The 26438-nt window shown below is 38.9% G+C and overlaps 1 protein-coding gene across 1 annotated transcript in view; it reads right to left on the bottom strand.

Annotated features, from left to right (window-relative positions):
- Nucleotides 1-2911: 2911 nt before the first annotated feature.
- LOC131852193 (CLIP-associating protein) overlaps nt 2912-26438 on the bottom strand; it is a gene marked incomplete at its 3' end in the record, with an annotated part of 59513 nt that continues 35986 nt past the window's right edge. Inside the window, exons 19-38 of the mRNA XM_059202836.1 lie at nt 22680-22784; nt 21462-21582; nt 20027-20165; nt 19147-19254; nt 17676-17813; nt 16970-17154; nt 16169-16285; nt 15260-15378; nt 14865-14995; nt 13661-13748; nt 12748-12873; nt 11883-11991; nt 10276-10386; nt 9046-9125; nt 8134-8278; nt 7126-7223; nt 5938-6149; nt 5241-5387; nt 3870-4004; nt 2912-2986 (exon numbers count right to left, since the gene is read on the bottom strand). Coding sequence (XP_059058819.1) covers nt 2912-2986; nt 3870-4004; nt 5241-5387; nt 5938-6149; nt 7126-7223; nt 8134-8278; nt 9046-9125; nt 10276-10386; nt 11883-11991; nt 12748-12873; nt 13661-13748; nt 14865-14995; nt 15260-15378; nt 16169-16285; nt 16970-17154; nt 17676-17813; nt 19147-19254; nt 20027-20165; nt 21462-21582; nt 22680-22784 — 2489 coding nt within the window. The remainder of the gene's footprint in view (nt 2987-3869; nt 4005-5240; nt 5388-5937; nt 6150-7125; nt 7224-8133; nt 8279-9045; nt 9126-10275; nt 10387-11882; nt 11992-12747; nt 12874-13660; nt 13749-14864; nt 14996-15259; nt 15379-16168; nt 16286-16969; nt 17155-17675; nt 17814-19146; nt 19255-20026; nt 20166-21461; nt 21583-22679; nt 22785-26438) is intronic.

Genomic DNA, 26438 nt, shown 5'->3' on the forward strand with positions numbered 1-26438 from the left:
TGAAAACATGTACAACATTTGTTATTCCGAGCTGGTTAAAAATTTCATGTGGTGTAACCACGGGCACAGTTAGTAATTATATATATATATGTCACTTCACTCTATCTACTGTACTATGTACTATTATTGAAATACCTATCCCATTATAAATAGATTACTACATTTTTCTACAACAGCACCCATATACTAAACAATTGTCTTATAAACATGATATTTGTATTAAATATTACATGTATCAATTTCTTGATATATTTATAAATATACCTTAGAAATATGTGTTCGAGAATTGTCGCAAATATTTTGAACTATAGCTTTGACATGATTCCTTTGTCATTTCATTATTTTATATAAAAAAAAAGTCAGTGAAATATCACACTGCTAGTATAATACTGGATTAAGTAAAAAATTACAATCTTTGGAATATACACTTTAAAGTTGTATGATTAAAGTTAAATTTCAATAATTTGAAATAATTATTATTCTGGAGAATTAACACAGCGCCATCTAGTTCCACGGTAAGCAGAGCTTGTGTTATTGGTACTAGACAACTGACATTGTCTCTAAATTATAATATCTTTGTATTATCTGTGCAATAAAGAATATATATAAATACATAGATATTTTTTTTGGAAATATATACATATATAGAAAACACCCAGAAAAACACAGAGTCGTACTCATGTATACAAAAATTTGTACCATGTGAGGAATCGATCCAAACAACTGATATAAATACCTATAATATTAAATATAAAATATACTTATAAATACATACATAATATATATAGGCATCGAACTCGCGACCATCGGAAAGTACAGCGATGTGTTAAACCGTTAGACCACCAAGGCCGTTTTTAAACTATTAAAATTAATCGAGTAATATACTAGTTTTCGATATATTGTCAAAACTTCAGTTTATTCACATTTATATGACAACCGTTAAACATTTTAGTTACAAAACTGTCCCAATTAAAAAAAAACCTCATTTTGCTGTAATTTTACATTATTTGAAAAAAAAAAACAATCTGCAGATTTTTCCAAGTTGAAGAGGAAACGCCACTACACATCCTATGTGGTTGTAGCCCACTCATGCATAAACGAAATATCTCCTTTGGAAAGTATACACTCTATCCTGAGGAGACAAAAACCATCGCTTCTAAGAATATCCTTCAATTCTTGTCCCTGACGGGCCTAGGTAGCGAACTTTAAAAAAAAGGGCGAGAACAATAGATCTATGTAGGTCGCAGTGATACAGGTCTACAAGACTATAGTACAAAATCCTCAATAATTTTTTTTTTAAAAACGATACAGAAAATAAGGCCTTGAGAAGACTGACTTTAATAGTATTATTAACGATAACTCCAAAACTACTGGTTAGAACTTGACTAAATCTATATGGAAAATATAAGAAATTATTATTATATTTTTTTTTGGACTGTATCGAAAAAAAAAACGTTTCGCGTGCTCATAATTTTATTCAATTTGTTCTCTGTATTATATATTTAAATTATACAAATTTACAGTCCATATATAAGGATTTGAAGTCTTTAGCTTAGGAAATTATGACACTATTTTTTTTATATTTGGGACAGTTTTGAACTAATATTTTACAATACAGGGTGTAAAAGTCTATGTAATGTTACAATAAAATTACCCTCTGTACATATCAGGTGAAGGGTAGTAACCGAAAGAAACTCAAACGCAGATGAAAGGTCCAGTAGAAGGGTGATAACTCCGCGGATGCAGGCCCTAAAAATAAATACAATTATCAGTCATTGTTATGTACAACTAGCTGTCCCGTTAATTTTTTTCCATATATAAATTAAGTACTAGTGCTACGTTTATATTCAGCCGCTTCTCCTGTCACTCGCGCTGCCGGAAATATTGCCGGGCGACAACTGAGCAAGAGGGCTGAATGTAAAAACACGCTGCCACTCGCGCTGCCAGTCCTTTGACTCGCGGACGGAAACCGATAAACGAGGGAGCGCCGGGCAGCGCGAGTGGCAGCGCCAATGGAATGGGAAGTGTTTACACTCTCGCGCTGCTCACTTCCCTGCCCACTCGGGCTGGGTGTAAATTGGGCATAATATCGTTATTAAAAATAGGGGTTGGTGGAAAAAGGGTGACAATTTGAGTATAAACACAAAACCAGTGATACGACAATTTTATATATTAGATAATAATAACATAACGTAGGTAATTAAACACTTTCATTGTAAAGAAAAATTATTATAAAAAACTAATTAACCCTGTAAACGTCGTTGTGTTTAATTTAATAAATTAAAATCGCTATTAGAAATAGGGGTTGGCGACAGAAGGGTGAAGAATCAGATTGAGTCGAATTTCCCTCCTGTGGGGCGTAGGCATCACGTTGAGAAACCAAGTTAACCTTTGCTAAAATAGAAAACGTAACTTTTCCTAACTATTGTAACCGTAACTGCTTGGGGGAAAGAGAAGTTTGTTGTTGGTAATGTGGATTGATGATCTTATTGCTAGTACTATGCCAAGTTAGGTTGACCTCCACGCGTTACCCCTGGAAACCACCGTGATAAATTCCTGTTGAATTTGTCACGATGGGCTAACTGACCTGACCTCATGTTCATCTCATCATCTTCCACTGGCGCCCCGCCAGCGTATACAGCGCAGGCGGGTGTACAATTCCATTGCCATTCATAAAAGAAACCTTTAATTGAATTGCCAGACGACTAATCTACCGTGACTGCCTTTCATTCAGCTGCCAGAAGACAACGGATCACTAAAATTTTGGCGATGCAAATGAGTGTCACGTGTCAGGTGAGAGTGCGGGCGGCGCCGGTACTGACCACTAGTGCGCGTCGGTCTGCGTGGCGCGGGTGGTGGTGTGCGCGCGCCGCCGCCGCCGCTACGTACCACCACCACCACCACCACCACCACCACCACCACCACCACCACCGCCACCACCGCCGCCACCGCTGCGGCCTTCCTCGCGCTGCTTGCTTATATACACCTGTATATACATATTCAATTAAAAACATCTTTATTCATTTAGGTCGATTACAGACTCTTATGATATGTCAACTCTACCGTTCTTCAGTTCCTAATGATTTCGAGATGAGAAAAACTAAGAAGAAACTCAGCTCGTATTCTTTGCAAATAAGGATACATGTTTACAATAATACAGATTCATTGTTTAATTCAAATTTGGGAGTATATAGTAGATACATGTCGATTAATCAAGGTACGTTTTCTAGAGGTAAGATTTTTTTATTTTTTAAAGTCGAGACAGACCATTAGTTTTATATATGTAACTAGATACTAGATGGCCCGGTAGTCGTTGTTATGCCATACACTTTAATATCACCATTAAAAATATAGATTTATGATGTATGTATTTTTAATTACTAGTCATAAAAAAACACTAAAATAAACTACTTGACGACCCAGGACACATGTGTCTAGCGAAGGACTAAGGAAAAATAGGGGTTGATGATAGAAAGTTGGTTGATTTAGGGTTGTATTTTTTAATGACACATAAAAAAATAAAATTTGTTCAAAAAATTTACAAAAATGTAAGGGGTCGACAACCTTATGACTTAGGGGTATGAAAAACAGACCGTAGCCGATTCATAGATTCAATTTTATAAAAATCGGTCAAGCGGTTTTGTAGGAGTATGGTAACATTGTGACATGAGAATTTTATATATAAGATACTAGCTACTCGCTCCGGCTTCGCCTAGGTGTACATGTATTATATATATAAACCTTCCTCTTGAATCATTCTATCTATTAAAAAAACCGCTTCAAAATCCGTTGCGTAGTCTTAAACATTTAAGCATAGATGTGGACGGACAGACAGCGACTTTGTTATACTATGTGATGATATCACTGACCTGCAATAAGCGATATTTGCTGACAGACAGATGTTTGAGGTGTGGCTGCATTCGTTCCTCTCCGAGCGCGAACGTGAATGCAACCATACAGAATACCGCGGCTTTACGCACCGCCGAGTTCTGATGGTCGGCCAGCTGCAACAAAACAATTACATGATTGCAAAAAAAAATTTACCCCTTGTATACCCTTTCCATACAGCTAGGGTTTACATCGATATTGTCGAAAAATCTGATATTTAAAAATATTAAAAGAAGGTAGTTTCATTATTACTCGGTATCGTTAAACTAGTTGCATATAACCCCCACTCATATCTTCTCTGTATAAAAGGGAGGGTTTTTGTAAGCCACGGCATCCCCTCCGATCGATCCCCCGCCCAATTCAAACGGGGATCGATATTACGACGGACTGAGCCGAGGTTCCAACCCCTAGTGGTGCCCTCAGACGAAAGTCGTATCCGTCAGGCAGGAGTTGGCCTTCAGCCGCTCCATAAGTCCTTTGGTTTGGAGTGCCATCTGCACTCGCCCCTTATCGTCCGGTGAAGCTGTAAAGGCCAGCTGCGGCCAACAGCATTAGAGTAGTCCGAAAAAAAAAAAAAGAAAATAGCCACGGCATTTGGAGCACAGGATGTGCTGGTTGTATTTTAATTGCTAAAGTGAATTGTGTTAGAGACATAGTTAAATTAATGTTATATAGTTGTTATTTTATTATAATACATACTTTTACTAGTACATAGAGTTGAAATATCTTACAATACTTTTTACGGGTACATACAATATGTAGTGTAAGAATATATAAATTAAAAAAAAAACATTCACATAGAATAATAGAATTAAAAAGAAAAGGAGCAACACACAAGTTTCTTGCTCGTTCTTCTTGTGATGAGACAGCTTTCCGAATGAGTGGTACATTAAAAAAAATATGTCATCATGACTATTCAAAAGTGCTTAAATTAAGTTTATTTGAATAAATAACTGTACTCGCGACTTCATCAGTGTGAAATATACTTAAATTTTCTAAAATAAAAGTAACTTAAGTTACTCCTTATTACATCAGCTACCTGCCAATAAAAGTCCCGTCAAAATAGGTCCAGACATTTCAGAGATTAGTCGGAACAAATAGACAGACAGACACATTGTTATTTTAGTGTATGTACCGTATTTATATTCATATGCATGTTGTAAAAAACGGTTATTTCAATATTACAAACAGATACTCCAATTTTATGTATAAAGAAAAATCACGAGATCTCATATTCAACAGAGGACTTCTTCAGGGTTGAGATGATGATGATGATGATGATGAAGATCCCGTGATTTTTCTTCATTGTACATACTAACAATCATTTTTATTATTATTATTAATAGTGGTACCTGTCCGACGCCCTCCATGAGCTGAGCCACCACATCATCTGTGAGCTCGTGACTCCGGGCCTTGGCCACTTCAGCAGCCAGCTTGAGAGCACACAGCGAGGTGGGATACCCTCGCGTGCGGATCACAGGCTTCAGCAGCGCCAGCACCTGCACACACATCACGTATTAACTAGCTGACCAGCGCAACTTCGTCTGCGTTTCATTTCCCCACCTTTTGTAATATTTTTCATTGCAGCTCCGCTCCTATTGGTCGTAGCGTAATGTTATATAGCTTAAAGCCTTCCTCTACAAATGGACTATCCAACAGAAAAACAATTTTTCAATTCGAACCAGTAGTTGCTGAGATTAGGGCGTTCAAACAAACAAACAAACTCTTCAGTTTTCTAATATTAGTACAGATTAAAGAGTATAGAATAAAATTTATTGAATCGTCTTGACACACCAATAATGACAAGAAAAAAACCGTTGACCCGCGGCGCGGCCAGTGCGTCCGAGTAGTGGAGCAGCCTGTATAGTGCGGTGGTCACCTGGGGCGCCGGCAGTGCGTGTGTGACCTCCTCGTGGAGCGGAGCAGGTCCGAGTAGTGGAGCAGCCTGTATAGTGCGGTGGTACCTGGGGCGCCGGCAGTGCGTGTGTGACCTCCTCGTGGAGCGGAGCAGGTCCGAGTAGTGGAGCAGCCTGTATAGTGCGGTGGTACCTGGGGCGCCGGCAGTGCGTGTGCGACGTGCGGCATGCCGGCGTCGACCGCCCGCATGACCTCCTTGTTGAGGGCGCCGTACGCGTTGATGAGCTTCAGCAGGATGAGGTCGAAGTAGTCGAGCCACTGCGCGCGCGTCTCCTGGCGGCGACACAGCCACACCAGCACCTTCACAGCCTCCGCCGCCGCCCGCTCCCCGGCCGAGCCCCACCCTGCTCCGCGACCACCACACATCACGACCACGACCAAACAAACAAACACCTAAGACTCAGTCTTTTTCGAGTCATTTTTAATCGATTAGCTGTTACTTTGCGGAAGTCCATTTCACTACTCGATGGATTTTTGTTATTTTGTTTAATTCCGCTACAATTGACATGTGTGAGACTACGAATATTCAAAATTAAAAAAAAAATTCAAACTATCTCTATTCATGTAGGTCTATTACAGACTCTTATGAATATCAAATCTACCGGTCAAATTCGGTGTGGAAACCTGACCAGCGCTACGACCTTCTCCAGTCTCCTTCGACGAAACCGCGACAAGAGCCGCAGTTTGGTCGCCGATGAGTCAACACTAGGCTTCCGAGCTGTACACGAACTCTTTAACGCCTGATGATGCCTCGTTCAGAGGAGAAACACGTGTCGCGATATGGGTGTAGACCAATAACGGTCGGAATTTGATCGCCACTGGAGAAGGTCGTAGCGCTGGTCAGGTTTCCACACCGAATATTCGTAATCTCACACATGTTAATCGAGTAGTTTTTCGAGTCAGTCAATTCCAATGGAGACATCCAGATAAATATACAGGAATAAATATAATTTGATTTGGTTTTCATCACTGTTGCATATCTAATTGACTGTTGTTATCTGATTGAACAGAGATTGAGTGCGTATCGGTTTCTATGTTGATTGTCGCACGCATTAAACGTCTAAGTCTATTGATCGCCGAACATCACTATTGTAGCGGAGCACCCTTTTTTGTATCAGTGACAGTTGCACTTGTCATTTTACTGACTGGAATAATCGTACTTCAGTGCATTTTCTGACATAAATCACACACAATTACAGATCAACGCACACTCGTTTTTACTTAAAAACTCAACAAAGAAACAGACACGTATCGATATAAATGACTATATGTGAAAATACAAATAACTGTTTACCCTTTTGTAAAAACGTAACAATATACCTGAAGTTTGTTGAGCATTGGAGATATTCTCAGAGTTTTCTTTATCACCGGAGTTTTCCTCTATTGATAGCGCGGCCAACGCTACCCGAACTATGTTCCTATAATAATAAAAAACACGAATTAAAATGTTAATACTGCAAATTTACCAGTACAGCCGACTTGCAGATCGCTTCGTTAAACTAATTTTTATATTATAGCTATGACCTTATTTCCATAGACTGAAGGTCCATTTTTATAATAATAATAATAAAACTCTTTATTGTGCATAAAAGAAACAAATAATTACAAAAAGGAAATATAAAAAGAAGGATATGCAAACAAAAGGCGGCCTTATCGCTTAAAGCAAACTCTTATAATTTTTTTTGTTTTTTTTTAATCCTGTGTTTCTATTATTTTTTTCACGCCTTCATTGCTCCGCAAATATACATTGTGGCTTCCCGCAGTTAATTTTTTTTTTTTTTTTCTTAATTTTTCTCTTTTGTGTTTTTTTTATTTTTATTTTAATAATTTAATAATAGAAAAGATGGATGGATTGTGTGAAAGATGATATGAATAAAAGAAGAGTATGTTTACATATGACGACCGATAGAGAGCAGTGGAAGAGAATGACGTACTGCGCCGACCCCAAATAATGGGATAAAGGCAAGACAATGATGATGAATACATTATATTGTTATTAGTGAATTTCCTACGGGGAGCCAACGACACTGGTTAGTTACTGTATACATTTACCATATTTACATTAAAATTTGTTAAGCTATTTGAAGGGTAAACATGATAGTAAAATTACAAGCTACGGAGCCAAGTCATCGTAATCCCACATGAGTGGTATCAACGGTATCACATGATAACATGATATCCAGGTTGTTGTTCATACAGGCGACAGCTGCCATTTACCATCAGGCTAATCAACTTATGCCTATACCTTACACAAAGAAATTTGTAATGACGTTAGTTTTAGTGTATGATATGCAATTCGGTGGAATAAGGGAGGCGGCAGTAACTCACTTGAAATACTCGCTGGGTTTCCTACAGTCACCATACTTGAGGATTTCGTGCGTGGCCAGCAGTAGGCACTCCCACTGTTCTGCTGGCGCTTGGGTTACGTCCAGCTTGCACAGTGCTTCCAGTACTTCTTGCTCGCGGAGACCAGCTGCAATACATATTTACAATAAAATAATCTGATTTCAAATTTGAAGACCCCTGTTGTCTAAATGTTTATCACACCATCTTACTTTCGATGGTCGACGGTTCGATTCCTCGCACGATACAGACATTTTTATATTTATTATTATATTATTTTCGTTTGGGTGTTTTCTATGTATATTATATATGTATTTAAAAAAAATGAATTTAAATTTATGCTCTGCACAAGCTATGCTTGATTTCGGACGAGATGATACTGTGAATTGTCCTGGCTTATTACTGTAAACAAATTTAAGTGTACGAGTGTATTGACTTAGTGGTTTCCTAGTCGGGGTAGGTCTCCGACTTACACCCACGAGGTCGTCCGTTCGAGGCTCAGTATCTTAGCTTTAGTACGATGCGTTCCTGTTGTAGGTTAAGGCGATGGTTACTGTTTACCATCAGGTGGCACGTTAACGACGTTTGACGACCTCGGTGGTCTAGCGGTTTAGCACACCGCTTTACGTCCAATGGTCGCGAGTTCAATTCCTCGCACAGTACAAACATTGGTATTCATGAGTATGATTGTGTAGTGTATATATCGGTCTGGATGTTTTCTATATATATGTATGCAATTACGAAAAAAAATATCTATGTATTTGTATCAGTTATCTAGTACCCATAACACAAGCTTTAGCTAGCTGAACTTGGGTCTAGATGGCGCTGTGTGAATTGTCCTGAGAAAACAAACTACTTTGCGATACCAATTATATGAAAATAACTGCAATAACTCACATTTGGTGATAATGAACCCGTTCTCGTCCGTCTCGTACGCTTTTAGTCTGTCGCGGCCCAGTTGGCTCGAATTGTAGTCACTGTACAAACAAACAAACATTATAATAGACACACTTTTTAAAGAAATAATTAATTTATTTAAACCAAAAACAAAGTTATAATAATAACATGTTAAATATAAACAACTACATTAGTTAATAAAAAAAAAAAATGGATTTGCCGGGTCCATAGTGTGGCAGAGAGCGAAACTCCGAGCAGTTCCCGGGATTTGTGGCCCTGGTGTACGTTTACAGAACCCCTTGCCGATGACAAAATAAGAAAAATTTCCGTAAAAATTACTATTGTTAGGGTTCATATCGATATTGTCGAAAAATCTGATATTTTGTATTAAAAGAAGGTAGTTTCATTATTACTCGGTATCGTTAAACTAGTTGCATATAACCCCCACTCATATCTTCTCTGTATAAAAGGGAGGGTTTTTGTAGGCCGCGGCATTCGATCTTTGAGCACAGGATGTGCTGGTTGTATTTTAATTGCTAAAGTGAATTGTGTTAGAGACATAGTTAAATTAATGTTATATAGTTGTTATTTTATTATAATACATACTTTTACTAGTACATAGAGTTGATAGGTATATCTAACACTATATGTACGGAAACAACAAAATTTTATTGGTGCTGTTTAATTTATAGACCGTAATGGAAACACTAGTGTATGTACGTGAATTCTATATGTTGTGAAAACTTAATAATTAAAACTGAACGTTTAAAATAAATTAAGATAAAATTAATTTATTTAAAAAAAGGCTTAAAAAACTACTGACCGACAAAGCTTACTATACAGCAAAAGATTTTTAACAGACGTACTATAGGAGCTAACTGGACACTACAACAGATCAAAATTTTAAATATCTATTTGGGAATGAGTCATCTACGAAATTGCCACACTCTTTAAACAGAGTCCATGTGTATTGTTAATTTATCATATGTAAATTTAAATAAATAAAAAGTTACGATTCAACCGGTAACCTACGATACCGATTTGTTGAATCGTAACTTCTTAAGACATGATGGCTGCAAATAAGTATGAAGTTAGTTGTTGTTACTTTGGTAAGTCTACAATAAATCCTAAATAACGTTCAAATGTATATTAATAACGCTCGGATTTCGATCATAGGGCGATCACTAGTTTGTATTGAAATTTACGGTGATGATGATGATGATGGTTCACCTGTGATGATGAGGGAAGTCGAGTCGGTTATGAGCCGGCACTGGTGATGACTCCTTGGTACTACTAGCCTCCTCAGAACTATCAGCAGATGCCGCGCGAGCAATCGCATCACTGTAATTTTTTTTATTGCAATTAATTGAATTAGTGCTAATTGGTAGTTTGTATTCACACACTTAAACTTAAAAATGTAAAGTAAGAATAAAATTATTTAAAAGAGCAACACGCAAGTTTCTTGCTCGTTCTTCATTTGACGAGACATCTTTTTGAATGAGCGGTAGATTAAAAAAAATGTGATGACTATTCAAAAGTGCTTCAATGTAAGTTTATTTGAATAAATGATTTTCTATTCTATTCTATGGACAACATTTGCATTCACACATTTCAACTTAAAAATGTAATATTTCAATCAAATTATTTAAAAGAGCAACACACAAGTTTCTTGCTCGTTCTTCTTGTGATGAGACAGCTTTCCGAATGAGCGGTAGATTAAAAAAATAACCCAGAACATTACTTAAATATAAATTTATTTTAATAAAGAATTTTCTAATCTATTTTAATCGTGACATTTTTTATATATGGATATATTTTTTTATTGGGTTGTTTGTGCTATTGTCAGGTGCATGGACCTGTAGCACTGCGACCTACATAGATCTATTGTGCTCGCCCTTTATCAGAGTTCGCTACCTAGACCCGTCAGGGACAAGTATTGAAGGATATTCTTAGAAGCGATGGTTTTTAAATCCTCAGAATAGTGTATACTTTCCAAAGGAGATATTTCGTTTATGCATATAGTGGGCTACAACCACATAGGATGTGTAGTGGCTTATTGTGTGATTTGTAAATTGGAGTATCTGTTTGTAATATTGAAATAACCGTTTTTACATGCATATGAATATATATACGGTATATACACCAAAATACCATTTTTTACAGTTTTTGTCTGTCTGTCTGTTTGTTCCGAAATACAAATCTAAATAATAATAAGTCTCTGAAATGGCTGGATCTATTTTGACGTGATTTTTTTTGGTAGGTAGCTATATAGTGATGTTATAGCGATATAATGATGTAGTAACCGTTTTTTACTACATGCATATGAATATAAATACGGTATCGAAATAACATTTTTTACAGTTTTTGTCTGTCAGTCTGTTTGTTCCGAAATACAAATCTAAATAATAATAAATCTCTGAAATGGCTGGATCTATTTTGACGTGATTTTTTTTGGTAGGTAGCTATATAGTGATGTTATAGCGATATAATGATGTAATAACCGTTTTTTACTACATGCATATGAATATAAATACGGTACATACACCAAAATACCATTTTTTACAGTTTTAGTCTGTCTGTCTGTTTGTTCTGAAATACAAATCTAAATAATAATAAGTCTCTGAAATGGCTGGATCTATTTTGACGTGATTTTTTTTGGTAAGTAGCTATATAGTGATGTAATAAGGAGTAACGTAGCCTACGTTACTCCTTATTTATTATTATTTAGATTTGTATATCGGACTACTTTTATTTCGGGTACTTTTATTTTAGAAAAATAAAGTTAAATTCCACGCAGACGAAGTCGTGGGTACAGCTAGTGTATAATAAATACTTACTTGTTGTAATGTCCGTTGGGCACGCCGTTGTGCGGGCGACCAGAGAGTGTCACATCGGACATCTGACTAATGCCGGAGTCCTTGCTCGACATATGATTCCCACACTCAGCTGCAACATCACAAACATGATCACACATATGCAACACTTCAAATGTGCTACACGAAATTATTATCATAATTTGACGACCTTGGTAATCTAGCGGTTTAGCACGCGTTACTTCCGTCGCGGGTTCGATTCCTCGCACGGCATAAATATTTGTATTCATGTGTATGATTGTTTGTATCCGTGTGGGTGTTTTCTATGTAGATTATATATGTATATACATACAAAAATATGTATTTATATCAGTTGTCTAGTACCCATAACACAAGCTCAGCTTACCGTGGGACTAGATGGCTCTGTGTGAATTGTCCAGTGGTATATATTGTTATTATTATTTATATATCAGTTGTCTAGTACCCATAACACAAGCTCAGCTTACCGTGGGACTAGATGGCGCTGTGTTAATTGTCCAGGGTTATTTATTAATATTATTTATATATCAGTTGTCTAGTACCCATAACACAAGCTCAGCTTACCGTGGGACTAGATGGCGCTGTGTTAACTGTCCAGGGTTATATATTATTATTATTATTTATATATCAGTTGTCTAGTACCCATAACACAAGCTCAGCTTACCGTGGGACTAGATGGCGCTGTGTTAATTGTCCAGTGGTATTTATTATTATTATTATTTCTCTATCAGTTGTCTAGTACCCATAACACAAGCTCAGCTTACCGTGGGACTAGATGGCGCTGTGTGAATTATTCTCAGATATGACTATTATTTGAATTGAATTTAGGAAAAGGTCTAACAAAACGTACCGTTGGAGTGTTGCGCGGTGTAGGTGTGTATTTCGGAGGTGGTCTTCCTTATCCTGGAGTACACGTCCTCAGCGTTGGCAGAGTTGCTGGTGCTGCTGACGGTACGGAGTGGGCTGTCGCTACCGGCTGGACGGATGTTATATACACATATAGTACCGAAAAATGTAGGAGCCTATATATATATTCGAGATTTCATTCGCGTGAATAGCCTATGTGTTATGTAGGTATAAGCTATCCTACTTGAATAAATGATTATTGGTTTGATTTCCAATGAACCAAATCGAGATAATGATTTTTTGATTTGATATCCATTGTCATTCACCAATCAATGTGAGACACTTAATGATTTTTGATTTAATATTCATTGTCATTTACCAATCAATCCGAGACACTTAATGATTTTTGATTTGATATCCATTGTCATTTACCAATCAATCCGAAACACTTAATGATTTTTGATTTGATATCCATTGTCATTTACCAATCAATCCTAGACACTTAACGATTTTTGATTTGATATTCATTGTCATTTACCAATCAATCTGAGACACTTAATGAATTTTGATTTGATATCCATTGTCATTTATCAATCAATCTGAGACACTTAATGAATTTTGATTTGATATCCATTGTCATTTACCAATCAATCTGAGACACTTAATGAATTTTGATTTGATATCCATTGTCATTTACCAATCAATCTGAGACACTTAATGAATTTTGATTTGATATCCATTGTCATTTACCAATCAATCTGAGACACTTAATGAATTTTGATTTGATATCCATTGTCATTTACGAATCAATCTGAGACACTTAATGAATTTTGATTTGATATCCATGGTCATTCACCAATCAATCCGACACACTTACTGAGTGCGGATATACAAGAATAGAAAAAAATGCCACTCACTGCTCGATGTTCTCCGGACATGCTGCTGCAGCACTCCGTTGACCATGCTCTGCGTCTCCGGAGGCAGTTCACTCATCAGCGCCGTGAACTGATGAACACCAATGTATTGTATTAGTTGTATTACCTACACTAGCCTATCTAGCGGTTTCAGGTAGTTTTTTTTTTATACTACATAAGTAGCAAACAAGCATAAGGCGTATCTGATGGTAAATGATTACTGTAGCCTGTGGACACCTGAAATGCCAGAGATTTTTTTCGGACTACTCTAACGCTGTTGGCCGCAGCTGGCCTTTACAGCTTCACCGGACGATAGCGGGCGAGTGTAGATGACACTCCAAACCAAAGGAAGGACTTATGGAGCGGCTAAAGGTCAACTCCCTGACGGATATAGGCTAGGGGTTCGAACCTCGGTTGAGGCCGTGGTAATTTCGATCCGCGTTTGAATTGGGGGATCGATCGCAGAGGGTCAGGGACGTGCGCGTTGCCGATCATAAAGAAACCTTATATTCCTTCTTGAATAGTGGGGTATCCCATGTTGTTAATACCATTATTGACCTTCACACGGTTCCCCTCGAAATTTCTGGTTAATTTATCAGAATGGGCACACTGACCTGACCTCATATTCCTTCTTGAAATACCCCATGCTGTTAAAACCATTATTGACCTTCACACGATTCCCCTCGAAACTTCTGGTGAATTTATCAGAATGGGCAAACTGACCTGATCTCATATTCATATTATCAGCCTCCACTGGTGCCCCGCCAGCGTAAAACGATAGCGCAGGCGGGTGCACCATTAAACAAAAACTGGTGAGAATGAGGTACTCACCGAGTTGACTCTATACAAAGTATACCTCTGGTTTACTTTGAACAAAGTCATTTCAGTGACCTCGGTTACCTCTGGTTAAGGTCATTTTGTCTCTCTAGTTGAAGTCCTTTTTATTAGGCACATTGATTGAAGTAGAAAAAGTATAATCCATCACATTTAAAATAAGTATTGTTGCTAAGTAACAGTTTGTGTGTAACGTGCAACTGCAATCGGAACGAAATAAATTATATTTACAACTGTATACGTAATCCACTGAATATCTCTATCACTTTTATCTCTGATGAAATATGGAGAACGTGAGGTAGGGTGACTGCTGCTATTCCATACCTATCTCCTCGTATATACGAGGGGAGAATATAGTGAGAGTGAGCAGTACCGGGCCGGGGTTGCAGTCGTACAGACAGCCGAGGGCTCTCCTTGCGGCCAGCCGTACATCTGCCGCCCGTAGGTCTGCCGCCTGCATTGCCACGCGCGTTAGTGCTCGCCCCGCTACTCCGTTCGCGCCGCCTGACACAAATGTATACCATTATATATTTATTATTTGAGTCTACTTTATTCATATTGTTAAACGTCCGTTCGTGAGTACGGATGATGCCATATCTAGAAGCACTAATTGTTAACATGACCATTCCCGAGTATGACGAATGATACAATAACTAAAAGCACTAGTAATTACCTCGATCGTTCTCAAGTATGACAAATGATAAAATAACTACAAGTAGTTATCATGGTCGTTCCCAAGTATGACGGATAATGAAATGGAGTAGTCACCGTGTAGTGCTGCTGCGAGGCTGGCGGGCGTGCAGTAGTCGTGGGCGAGGTCCGCCAGGAAACGTAGCGCGGCGCCCTTAGTCTTGCTGGTGGGGGCCGTCGCACCGTCCGCCAGGAACCTGTCATACACATAATAGTATATTACGATACAAGTGCGTTATTATGATTATAACACACAAGGCAGAATTTCAGACCGCGGTATAAGGTTAAATACGCGCACGCAAGCAAGCACGCACGCACTCAAACACGCACGCACGCACGCACTCAAACACGCACGCACGCACGCACGCACTCAAACACGCACGCACGCACGCACTCAAACACGCACGCACGCACGCACTCAAACACGCACGCACGCACGCACTCAAACACGCACGCACGCACGCACTCACACGCACGCACGCACGCACGCACGCACTCAAACACGCACGCACGCAAACACGCACGCACGCACGCAACACACGCACGCACGCACGCACGCACTCAAACACGCACGCACGCACGCACGCACGCACTCAAACACGCACGCACGCACTCAAACACGCACGCACGCACGCACGCACGCACTCAAACACGCACGCACGCACGCACGCACGCACTCAAACACGCACGCACGCACTCAAACACGCACGCACGCATGCACTCAAACACGCACGCACGCACGCACTCAAACACGCACGCACGCACGCACGCACGCACTCAAACACGCACGCACGCACGCACGCACGCACGCACGCACGCACGCACGCACGCACGCACGCACGCACGCACGCACTCAAACACGCACGCACGCACGCACTCAAACACGCACGCACGCACGCACGCACGCACTCAAACACGCACGCACGCACGCACGCACGCATTTGTTGTCTAAAATCTATAGTAGATCTGCAAAATATGTTTTAATACCTGAATATGTTGTGGAGTTGCAGATCAGCTGGGAAGCACTCGTGTATGACGTCCAATGTCTTCATAATCTTGCTCTGTACAGAGCCCAGTATGTCTGTACCTAACTTCATCAGCAACCTGCCGATAGAAATTTACGCTTGAGTTTCATAGAAATAGAAATAATCTTTATTAGTGCTACAACCCTATTTAAAAAATGCAAAACCTGGCAACATCGGAAATGACAAATTTGTCTCCGGGAAAACAGAATATAATATTTATTTTATTGAAAAATAAAAAATCTATTTTGATACAACAACCATATAATTATTAATACCTATACTTTATTAATTTTGTGTTAAATAAACACCCAAATATTATTTCTAAATAACCTATAAAAATGGGTAATTAATATTAATTTCCAATAGTGCCACAACCCTATTTAAAAAACACAAAATCCTGGCAACATTGGAAATGTCAAATTTGTCTCTTGGATTAAAAAACAGACTATAGTTATTCCATCATTGGTCATTTAGTTAAGGTAGACGGGTGCATTACAGTATCATCAAGAAAATACCATAGGCTACAGTAGCCATTTACCATCAGATGGGCCGTATGCTTGTTTGCCACTATCGTAGTATAAAAAAAACTATACAGACCTAAACATGAGCTGGTACAACCAGTCCTTCAGCTGTTCCCAGTGTACCAGGAGCAGCTCGCAGACCGCGTCCAGCAGCAGGGATAACACTTTGGTGTGGCCATTTACCATCAGATGGGCCGTATGCTTGTTTGCCACCATCGTAGTATAAAAAAAACCATACAGACCTAAACATGAGCTGGTACAACCAGTCCTTCAGCTGTTCCCAGTGTACCAGGAGCAGCTCGCAGACCGCGTCCAGCAGCAGGGAGAACACTTTGGTGTGGGCATCAACGAACATCTTGTTCAGCAGTTCCGTTAGACGCTTGAGCTGATCGTCCGACAGAAGCCGACCGCTGTTCAGGTAGTTGGCCTGGAAATAAAATACACATATACAACACACTGGAAGAAAAAGGAATTGTTAGTAATGGACTGATGATCTTATTGCTGGCAATGTACCATGTCAGGACCTCCACGCGTTTCCCCCTGGAAACCGTCGTCATAAATTCCTGATGAATTTGTCACGATGTGCAGTTAGCATCGTGACAAACTTTCGCCTAATATAAATACGGTACATACACCAAAATAACATTTTTACAATTTTTGTCTGTCTGTCTGTTCCGGCTAATCTCTGAAATGTCTGGACCGATTTTGACGGGACTTTTATTGGCAGGTAGCTGATGTAACGAGGAGTAACTTAGGCTAACCTCTGAAATGGCTGGACTGATTTTGACGGGACATTCATTGGCAGGTAGCTGATGCAATAAGGAGTAACTTAGGCTACTTTTATTTTAGAAAGATAAAGTCGAATTCCACACGGACGAAGTCGCGGGTACAGCTAGTCTAATATACATGGTATCGTTATCCCGCAAGGAATACAAATAATGTCCTTACTAGATGTGTGAGTCCGTCCTTCCTCTCTGTCCAGTGCGTGCAGGCGCACAGTGCGAGGATGTCGTCGGGGGGCGGGGGCGGGGGCGGGGACCCGCACTCGTACCCCAGCCGAGACGCGGACCCCGACCACGACACGCTCTGCAACACCATTAACATTACACCACGATATAACACATATACACATATAGGGTAAAGCATAATTTATTTTTTATTTATTTATTTACTACAGGCTATTTATTATCTATACATATAAATAAAATTGGAGTATCTGTTTGTAATATTGAAATAACCGTTTTTACTACATGCATATGTATATAAATACGGTACATACACAAAAACAACATTCTTTACAATTTTTGTCTGTCTGTCTGTCTGTTTGTTCTGGCTAATCTCTGAAATGGCTGGACCTGTTTTGACGGGCCTGTTTTGGCAGGTAGCTGATGTAATGAGGAGTAACTTAGGCTACTTTTATTTTAGAAAAATAAAGTTAAATTCCACGCGGACGAAGTCGCGGGAACAGCTAGTATTATATTATAAATATATAATACCTTACAGACTAACATATATATATAACAACATCATCATTCTTCGTTATCCCATTTATTTGTGATCTTCGTAATATAGACAATATCATTGTATTAGTTTATAAATATTATATTATATGTATGTTAGTCTATAAGGTATTTATAATATGGGCCTATTTGCCTGAAATAAATAAATAAATAGAAGTATGTTTTTCTCTTTCATTCATCCCTGTTCCCAGTCATCTCGTTATTGAATAATATAATTAATAGAAAATCTTATATATAAAATTCTCGTGTCACAGTTTTCGTTCCCATACTCCTCCGAAACGGCTTGACCGATTCTCATGAAATTTTATGAGCGTATTGAGTAGGTCTGAGAATCGGCCAACATCTATTTCCCCTAAATGTTAGGGGTAGTCCAACCCTAATTTTTTTTTATTTTAAGGCAAAACAACGTTTGCCGGGACAGCTAGTAAACTATAAATTGTCTGTGTGATCACGGCACTGATGATGGCAAGATATAGTTGACAGTATGTACTGTCAACTATATCTTGACCTACATATATAAGTTCTTGTTATACGAATAGAAAGATGTATTAAGTCAGAGCCAAAATAATCGATTTTTAAGTCCTTTGTACGAGACTAAATGTTTTAAGGTTGGCAACCCTGTTTTTTTAATGTGACGAAAATTTATCTTGGAGACCAGTCTATCCCAGGAGTTGAATGGTTGTGTCATTGAGACTCCTACTCCCTAAAACCCGCCAACAACCCTGCAAGCCTCTATAGTTCCTCAACGCGTGAAGCAAACTTCCAAGGTCCTCCACTTCTGCCTACTGTGAAAGAGACGCATCAAAATAGACTCGACTCCAGTTGACGCAACTGGAGTCGAGAATCGTATCTTATTGTATACGTATCTTACTTTCTATAGTAAATAATTAAATATTTACATCGTGCCGCCTGTAAAAGTCCAAACTCCTCTCGGAGCACACGCTGGAAGCTTCAGAATCATCATCTCTTCCTCGGAGTCCGTCACACCCCGAGTTGTCATCCGGACTCTGTTCATCAAACAGATATTAAATCATATCATTATTACATAGTATAAAACAAAGTCTATAGACTTTAAGCTATATAACATTACGCTACGACCAATAGGAGCGGAGCTGCAATGAAAAATATTACAAAAGATGGAGAAATGAAACGCAGACGAAGTTGCGCAGGTCAACTAATCACTACATAGTATAAAACAAAGTCGCTGTCGCCGTCTGTCCGTCCCTATGTATGCTTATATCTTTAAAACTACGCAACGGATTTTGAAGCGGTTTTTTTTAATAGATAGAGTGATTCAAGAGGAGGGTTTATATATATAATATATGTACAGTAATGTACACCCATGCAAAGCCGGGTCGAGTAGCTAGTTAATATTACAAACGTGAAAGTTTGTGAGTATGGATGTTTGTTACTCTTTCATGCAAAAACTGCTTAACGGATTTTGATGAAACTTTACAGTAATGTAGCTTATACATCAGAATAACACGTAGGCTTAAAATATGAAGCGAGTGAAGCGGCGGGAACAGCTAGTATAACATAAATCCATTAAAAAAAATTCTACTGCCCGTCAACTGCAATAGAAAATAAAGAGGAATCCAACACTACAAAATATAACTCGGTATGACTTAGTACATATACTAAATATATACATAGAAAACATCCAGACTCATGAATACAAATGTTTGTACCGTGCGAGGAATCGAACTCGCGACCTTCGGAAGTAAAACTATGCGTAATATACACAGAAACATAATCGTGGATACAAAATCATGTTCTCACCCTGAGGGCTCCCTCGGCGTCCCTGGTCTGCTGCAGCAGTCGCAGCGTGGCCGACGGAGTACGACCGCGCTCCAGGGACTCGCGGCGGCGGAGACCAGCTCCTAGTGCTGGACCTGCTGCACTGCCAGACCTACCAGACCTGACAATAATAGTATATGTCAATACCAAAGGATATACTGGAATTACCCTTAAATAAATTCAAAACATCTGTTAAATCATATTTACTGAGCAAAGTCTATTACTCACTAAACGATTACTTGAATGACGAGCGTTCATGGCAATACAGTGGACCCCCGGTAGTCCGACAATCATTTTGCAGGGCAGTGTCGGACTATCGAATTTGTCGGATTATAGAGTACTGCCTAAGACCCCTTATAGTCCGAATTTTTTTACAAAAGAGTACCTTGTAATCCGACAAATTATAGATCCAATGATGATTCTTTACATTATATACATATACAGTGGACCCCCGGTTATCCGACAAACGTTTTGCAGGGCAGAGTCGGACCATCGTATTTGTCGGATTATAGAGTGCTGCTTAAGGGTCCTCTGCTTATAGTCCGGAATTTTTTACAAAAGAGTATCTTGTAATCCGACAAATTAACAGATCCAGTGATAAGATTCTATGTTATATATGTATGTATGTATTTGCACTCTGAAGTATATTGTCAAAGTAATATTCAATAACAAATAATAGACAATGTCGGATTACAAGGAGGGCCGGATTACCGCGAGTCCACTGTAGTTGTTCATGCACGGGATTTTCATTTAATGTTAGACATAGACACCTATATGAATATACATTGTAAATAAACTGGCATTAAAAACAAAAAAGTAATTCAATTGAGTTTCTTGCCAGTTCTTCTCAATTGAATCTGTATATTGAACTGTACAGTAGGAAAAATATTATAATATAAAAAAAAAATACGTTTATAAGCGACTAAAAATTCTTGTGTCACAGTTTTCGTTTTCATACTCATCCGAAACGGCTTGACCGATTTTCATGAAATTTTGTGAGCGTATTGAGTAGGTCTGAGAATCGGTCAACATCTATTTTTCATCCCCCTAAATGTTAGGGGTAGTCCACCCCTAATTATATTTTTTTAGTTAAGGCAAAACAACGTTTGCCGGGACAGCTAGTAATAATAATATCTCAGGACAATTCACACAGCGCCATCTAGTCCCAAGCTAAGCAGAGCTCGTGTTATGGGTACTTGACAGCTGATATAAATGCATAGACACATTTTTTATTGTAAATAAATACATATTGTACATAGAAAACACCCAGACCGATACAAGCAATCAAACTTATGAATACAACTTTGTGCGGTGCGAGGAATCGAACCCGCGAGTATCGGTCGTAAAGCGGCGTGGTAGACCGCTAGAGCATCGAGGCTGGGGTTTGAACCGAACTCAAGTCCACGTGGCGACCGACCTGGTGGGGCTGGTCTCCCGGGAGCCGGCCAGCGAGCGCGGGATCCCCGAGGGTCTGCGGCGCGCGGACACCGACTGCGGACCACTGCTGCGGGACGACGGCGACGACGACCGGGACGTCGCTGCGGAAAACAAACATATTCATATTGTTAACACCAAAGTTTCTGAATAGAATAAAATAGAATAGAATACAAAATCATTTATTCAAATAAACTTACATTGAAGCACTTTTGAATAGTCATAACATTTGTTTTAATCTACCTCTCATTCGGAATGCTGTCTCATCACGAGAAGAACGAGCGAGAAACTTGTGTGTTGCTCTTTTAAATAATTTATTCTTACTTACAATTTAAGTTTAAGTGTGTGAATACAAATTATCGATTAGCACTAATTCAATGAAATAATAAAATAGAAAAACATTCAATACACAACAACTGGTTAAACAATTAACAAGAGAAAATAAGTCATAGTGATTAGAGCAGACCAGTCCTACACAAGCAGCACCCGTTCACGAGCATGACGGATGAGCCAGCCACCACTGCGCTCGACCATATTTTAGGGAGCCCAATCACCAGTAGATTAAAAAACGCCGCCACATGTCTGAACATTTTTTGAATAAATGACTACTCAAAACACCATTCCACGTCATAGCTACTCACAATTGCCATCTGATGTTTATAGTATTCACATTTCACATAACAATGCATGCGGCAATCAATACAAAAACCGCTACGCTTTCATATTTCTAAAATAATTAAATCAAGAAAGCAATGAGATAAACAAGTTATAACGTTGTATGCTAATAAACTTATTATTTACTTGATATGTTGTCATGTATGAGTATGGATGGATGTTTGTTACTCTTTCACGCAAAAATTACTGAACAGATTTTGATGAAACTTTATAATAATATAAATAACCAATGACTATTCAAAAGTGCTCAATGTAAGTTTATTTGAAGAAATGATTTCTATTTTTATTTATCTACCGCTCATTCGGAAAGCTGTCTCATCACAAGAAGAACGAATATAGTAGTAGTAAAGTAATAGCTAGTAGTAAATATGTTTTTAAAGTCGGCAACGTGCACGTAATAATTCGATTCAAAATATCTTTATTCATGTAGTAGACCTACATAAATTTGATTTTAAAAATGAATCTGTATTATTGTAAACATGTACAACATTTATTTGATAAAATAAAAACGAGTGTAGATACGTACGCTGCGACTGCGAGACTCCCGGTCGGGCCCGCGACCGGCCGGCGCTCCGCTCCGGGCTCGGGGGGACTCCGCCCGCGGACGACACCGGGGAACGCTTCGCGCGCGCTGCAACCGACATACAAACACTTGTAATACATGTGACATATATACACAATTAACACTACGCCGACCGTAACTTTCGGAGTTCAAAAAAAGAGGGAAGTAAAATCAAATTTCCATAAAAATAAAAATAGCGTGTTAAACTAGGTCGCCCTAATACTATATAAAAAGTGTGCGTAGTAAAAAAAAAAGACAGCGAGCGAAGCTTGGTAGCCTCAGTACTATATATTTCCATAAAAATAAAAATAGCGTGTTAAACTAGGTCGCCCTAATACTATATAAAAAGTGTGCGTAGTAAAAAAAAAAGACAGCGAGCGAAGCTTGGTAGCCTCAGTACTATATATAAAGTGTGCTTAGTGACAAAAAAAAGAGACAGCGAGCGAAGCTTGGTAGCCTCAGTACTATATATAAAGTGTGCTTAGTGACAAAAAAAAAAGAGACAGCGAGCGAAGCTTGGTAGCCTCAGTACTATATATAAAATGTGCTTAGTGACAAAAGAGACAACGAGCGAAGCTTGGTAGCCCCAGTACTATACATAAAGTGTCCTTATGACAAAAAATAAAGTGTCCTATATATAAAATGTAAGTGACAAAAAAAAGACATCAAGCGAGCCTCAGTACTATACATAAAGTGTCCTTAGTAACAAAAAGACATCAAGCGAAGCTTGGTAGCCCCAGTACTATATTAAAAGAACATTTCCATTTCTAAGTTAAATTATCTTAATAATATTAAAAACGCGAAAGTTTATGAGTATGGATGGATGTTTGTTACTCTTTCACGCAAAAACTACTGAACAGATTTCGATGAAACTTTACAGTAATATTAGCTTATACATCAGAATAACACATAGGCTATAATTTAAAAAGATATTATATATGTGTGCGAAATATAATGATATATTTCAAGTAAGTGTGATGCAGCTAACATATATATATGTATATACTTTTTTTTTTATTTATTTAAATACATTTTTCCACAGACATATTCGTCCGTGCCTTTTTTAATTTACTTTAATATTATAATATTTATTTAATTTCCACTTTTGTACAACTCCAGCCGAGATGTTACAATTTGCCTAACAGTGGCACCGAGGCAGACCTTATCCGTCTGGCCCAGAACCACCGCTGGCCGGCCGGGTGAGTTGACAACATGCAGTGTCACCTGTCATGTATATACTTATATTAATATTATAAAGCTGAAAAGTTTGTTTGTTTGAACGCGCTGATCTCAGCAACTACTGGTTCGAATTGAAAAATTATTTTCGTGTTGGATAGTCCATTTGTCGAGGAAGGCTTTAAGCTATATAACATCACGCTACGACCAATAGGAGCGGAGCTGCAATGAAAAATATTGCAAAAGATGGAGAAATGAAACGCAGACGAAGTTGCGCAGGTCAACTAATCACTACATAGTATAAAACAAAGTCGCTGTCGCTGTCTGTCCGTCCCTATGTATGCTTAAATCTTTAAAACTACGCAACGGATTTTCAAGATGTTTTTTATTAGATAGAGTGATTCAAGAGGAAGGTTTATATGTATAATACATGTACACCCGTGGGTACTTTGGAATAAATAAATTGAAAACAGCCAATAAAAAAATATGTTAAAAATATAGGAATGTATAGCTATCCGTAAACACATAAGCAGATATGGATACAGTGCGTAGAGTAAGCGAACGAGTGCATACGGGTTATTTGTATATATTACGAGTACCTTGTTGTGCCATTTCGCCCTCTTCAGTTATGCATATAAAGTATATAATAATTATTTAACAATATTGAAAATATTAATAAAAATATATATAATAGAATAGAAAATCATTTATTCAAATAAACTTAATTTAAGCACTTTTGAATAGTCATAACAATTTATATTTTTGTCTACCACTCGTTCGGAAAGCTGTCTCATCACAAGAAGAACGAGCAAGAAAATTGTGTGTTGCTCTTTTAAATAATCCTTGTAAGTTTACATTTACAAGTCGAAACGTGTGAATACAAACTACCAACCAGCACTAATTTTTTGGGTCAAATAGGATAATATACTGTAGCCTAAGGTCTAACTTGGCTAGTTTTCATATACGAAATATACTGTAGCCTTCGCAAGTTCTAAACATGTTACTTGTCAGTTCCTATTTTAATATTAGTAGTAACTAGCAATCGAAAGTAATAATTGGTATATGAGAACTGGCCAAGTTAGAACTTAGGCTACAGTATATTATCCAAGTTATAAGAAGAAATGATATTTTATATTGTTATAAATACATTTCAGGACAGACCATTGAACTTGGCACCCATTTAGATCTCATCTCTTTTGTCGTAGAAGTCAACAATCAAGGCATATATCATAATATTAAACTCGGCTATCATTTCACATTTATGTTTTTGATGGGATACTTTTAAAATTAAATTTAACTACAGTTAGAAATTTACAAAAAAATCAATACCAGGTAAGAATGGGGGGGTCTACCCAAAACCGAAAAATATGGCAAGGGGTCTACAATACAAAAATGGGGACCTCAGGTCTAGACTCTGTGAAAAGATTTAGGCTACTTTTTAATACGAGAAAAGGGTTGTAAGGGGGTTGAAAAGGATCATTGGTGAAGTTAGAATGATGAAACTTTTTTCGTTGGCTCTTTTGGGATACATTATTATTTTATACTTTCCAACGGTAGTATAATCTACCATCAGAAATGTTATTCTAAATGGGGTAGTCAGAGATGTCAACTGTGAGAGTTATGATGAACGCAACTAAACTTAGATCTCTACTTCTTAATCATTACATAGTACAAAACAACCAAGCATTTATCATTGCACCATTCTGGGACTTCTAGGTCCCGTGTGTGGGGGGATCATTATCTAAGATTGTTATTATAATAAATGATAAAAGTGTGTAGGTGTGGGGGAGATGTGTTGTATACTGACGCATGCTGGCGGTGCCGGCCGCCATCTTGGCGCGTGTCATGTGCGAGTAGAGCGCCCGTACACAGTGTGTAGGTGTGGGGGAGATGTGTTGTATACTGACGCAGGCTGGCGGTGCCGGCCGCCATCTTGGCGCGTGTCATGTGCGAGTAGAGCGCCCGTACACAGTGTGTAGGTGTGGGGGAGATGTGTTGTATACTGACGCAGGCTGGCGGTGCCGGCCGCCATCTTGGCGCGAGTCATGTGCGAGTAGAGCGCCCGTACACAGTGTGTAGGTGTGGGGGAGATGTGTTGTATACTGACGCAGGCTGGCGGTGCCGGCCGCCATCTTGGCGCGTGTCATGTGCGAGTAGAGCGCCCGTACACAGTGTGTAGGTGTGGGGGAGATGTGTTGTATACTGACGCAGGCTGGCGGTGCCGGCCGCCATCTTGGCGCGTGTTCATGTGCATGTTTTTAACGCCTTTATACACAGTGTGTAGGTGTGGGGGAGATGTGTTGTATACCTGACGCAGGCTGGCGGTGCCGGCCGCCAAAAATTGGCGCGTGTCATGACACAAAAATGAGCGCCCGTACACAGTGTGTAGGTGTGGGGGAGATGTGTTGTATACTGACGCAGGCTGGCGGTGCCGGCCGCCATCTTGGCGCGTGTCATGTGCAAGTAGAGCGCCCGTACACAGTGTGTAGGTGTGGGGGAGATGTGTTGTATACTGACGCAGGCTGGCGGTTTGGCGCGTGTCATGTG

Source organism: Achroia grisella, unplaced genomic scaffold (assembly GCF_030625045.1).
Source record: "Achroia grisella isolate CSIRO2021 unplaced genomic scaffold, CSIRO_AGI_Agris_v1 utg841, whole genome shotgun sequence".
Lineage (NCBI taxonomy): Eukaryota > Metazoa > Arthropoda > Insecta > Lepidoptera > Pyralidae > Achroia > Achroia grisella.